General features: G+C 49.6%; 1 protein-coding gene across 1 annotated transcript in view; it reads right to left on the reverse strand.

Annotated features, from left to right (window-relative positions):
- LOC114026363 (sodium/potassium-transporting ATPase subunit alpha-2-like) overlaps window positions 1-1,798 on the reverse strand; it is a 68,329-nt gene extending 66,531 nt beyond the window's left edge. Inside the window, exons 1-3 of the mRNA XM_027840042.1 lie at window positions 1,743-1,798; window positions 571-646; window positions 116-175 (exon numbers count right to left, since the gene is read on the reverse strand). Coding sequence (XP_027695843.1) covers window positions 116-175; window positions 571-646; window positions 1,743-1,798 — 192 coding nt within the window. The remainder of the gene's footprint in view (window positions 1-115; window positions 176-570; window positions 647-1,742) is intronic.
- Between the last annotated feature and the right edge of the window lie 335 nt (window positions 1,799-2,133).

Raw genomic sequence — 2,133 nt, forward strand, 5'->3', positions numbered from 1 at the left:
GTGTGTGTGTGTGTGTGTGTGTGTGTGTGTAGGGGTGAGGTGAGTGGGTGACATACAGTCCAGAAATGGAGGGGTGTGTATTCTTCCTCCCGTCCTGAGGAACCCCTTAACTCACCTTATTCAAGTCAACCCCATACTTTAGGCTTAACTCCTCCAGACTCAGCATGTGGTCATCCTGAAGGTGCAGCAGAGAGAGGAAGTAAGGCCAGAGGTCAAATTATTTTTTCAGATAGGGCTAATAAAGGTCCCTGGGAGAACAGTGGATTTTATTATGTTAGATCAGTTCTAGAGGAGGATGTTAAAGGGTCATTGGGATGGTTCTGTCTCAGAGGGGCAATAGTGAAGTCATCAGGAGCTCAGTGAGGGGTGATGGGGTCAGGGGACTAAGGTTTTAGGAGATCAATGACTAAGAGAGGGTGAGGGGATCAAGGATGGGTATGGAGGGGGTCAGGGAGTAAAGAGATAAGGGGATCGAGGATGAGGGTTGGGGATTAGGGAATGAAGGGGGTGAAAGGATTGACTACATCCATCCATCCAGAGGATGCCATTTCATGTTCTGGAGGGTCTTACCATGACCGCTTCCTTCTTGAGCTCTTCCATATTTTTCTTTTCTTTCTTCTCATTTTTCTGCTTCTTCTTTGTTTTTCTATTATGAATTTGGGTAGAGAATTTGGAGGAATATTTCCCATGTGGAATCACTATTCCTTGACTCTTTCTCCCAGACACCATGGTTACCCAAGGTCCCAGGGGGCATAGCTCAGAGAGCAAGAGTGAGTAAAAGAAAAAAAGAGATGATCATAGGAGTGAAATAATGGGGAAGTGAAGTCATTAAGGGATAAAGAAAATAAGGGAAGGGAGGTGATTAGGAAGTGAGGGTTCTGAATGAAACATTAGAGACTTGACAAAAGTGAGTAAAGTGAAGTGACCAGGGAGTAAGAGACTGAGGGTGACTGGGGAGACGAAGGACTGAGGGGGTAAACTGATGGAGGAATTCAGGGAGTAAGAGGATTGGAGACAGGGGTTGAGGGAATCAGGGAATGAGAGGATGAGGACAAAGTGGGGTGATAGGATCAAGGATGAACTGAAGTGAGATCAGCAGTTGATGGATGAGGTTAAGAAGGTCTGAGACTGAGGTGGGTGAAGTAGTCAGGCATTGTGGGATAAAGGGATCAGAGACTTAGTGTGGGGAGGTGAGGAGGGATCAGTGATTGAGAGTGTGAAGAGGTAAAGGTTGTGTTAAAGGATCAAGGCCTGAGGGGGTCTGAGGGGCAGTAGTGAAGTCATCAGGAGCTCAGTGAGGGGTGATGGGGTCAGGGGACTAAGGTTTTAGGAGATCAATGACTAAGAGAGGGTGAGGGGATCAAGGATGGGTATGGAGGGAGTCAGGGAGTGAAGAGATGAGGGGATCGAGGATGAGGATTGGGGATTAGGGAATGAAGGGGGTGAAAGGATTGAGAATGGGGGTTGAAGTGATCAGGGACTGAGGGGGTCAAGGAGTGAGGGGTTGAGGAGATCAACAACTATGGGGTGAGGGAAGCAGGAGCCGAGTGGTGAGGGAAATGACGTATAATGAGAGACGAATGACTGGCTCGAAGAACTAAGCTAAAAGGGGTCATCGTTTGAGAGGGAGAGGGGATCTGAGACCAAGGGAGAGTGGAGACCTGAAGTAGGGAAAAGGGCCTGAGGGAAATAAAGAGTTCAGGAGAGAAGTGAGGGTAGGAGGGGCAGGGGCAGGCAGAGACCTGCTGCTTGCATTTTCGATTTGAATATCGTGGTCAGAACCCTCTTCCTTAGCCATGCTGAGAAGTTAACTGCTCCCAGCTTCTCTCCCACTGAGAGTGCCGCAGCCTGTTGCCGTGGTGATGAACCTGCTCAGCTCAGTCCACTCCAGGCTTCCCCAGTTATCCCTGCCCCTCCCCCCCACTCTGAGAGTGTGAACTCTGTGAGCTGATGCTGATGGGTAATCCCCCTACCTTTGAGGTGGGGGGTTTGGGTGTGCCCTGGGAGCTCCCCTGGAGGAGGCTGGGGTCTCTGGCATCCTTTTGTCTTAGGGACACCCAGAGACAGAGAGACCATCGAGAGTGGGGGAGTGAATGAGTGAAAGAGATTTCTCTCTGTGAGGAAGCAGAGGCT

This window comes from Vombatus ursinus, unplaced genomic scaffold (genome assembly GCF_900497805.2).
Source record: "Vombatus ursinus unplaced genomic scaffold, bare-nosed wombat genome assembly UNPS02014838.1, whole genome shotgun sequence".
In the NCBI taxonomy this organism is placed as follows: domain Eukaryota; kingdom Metazoa; phylum Chordata; class Mammalia; order Diprotodontia; family Vombatidae; genus Vombatus; species Vombatus ursinus.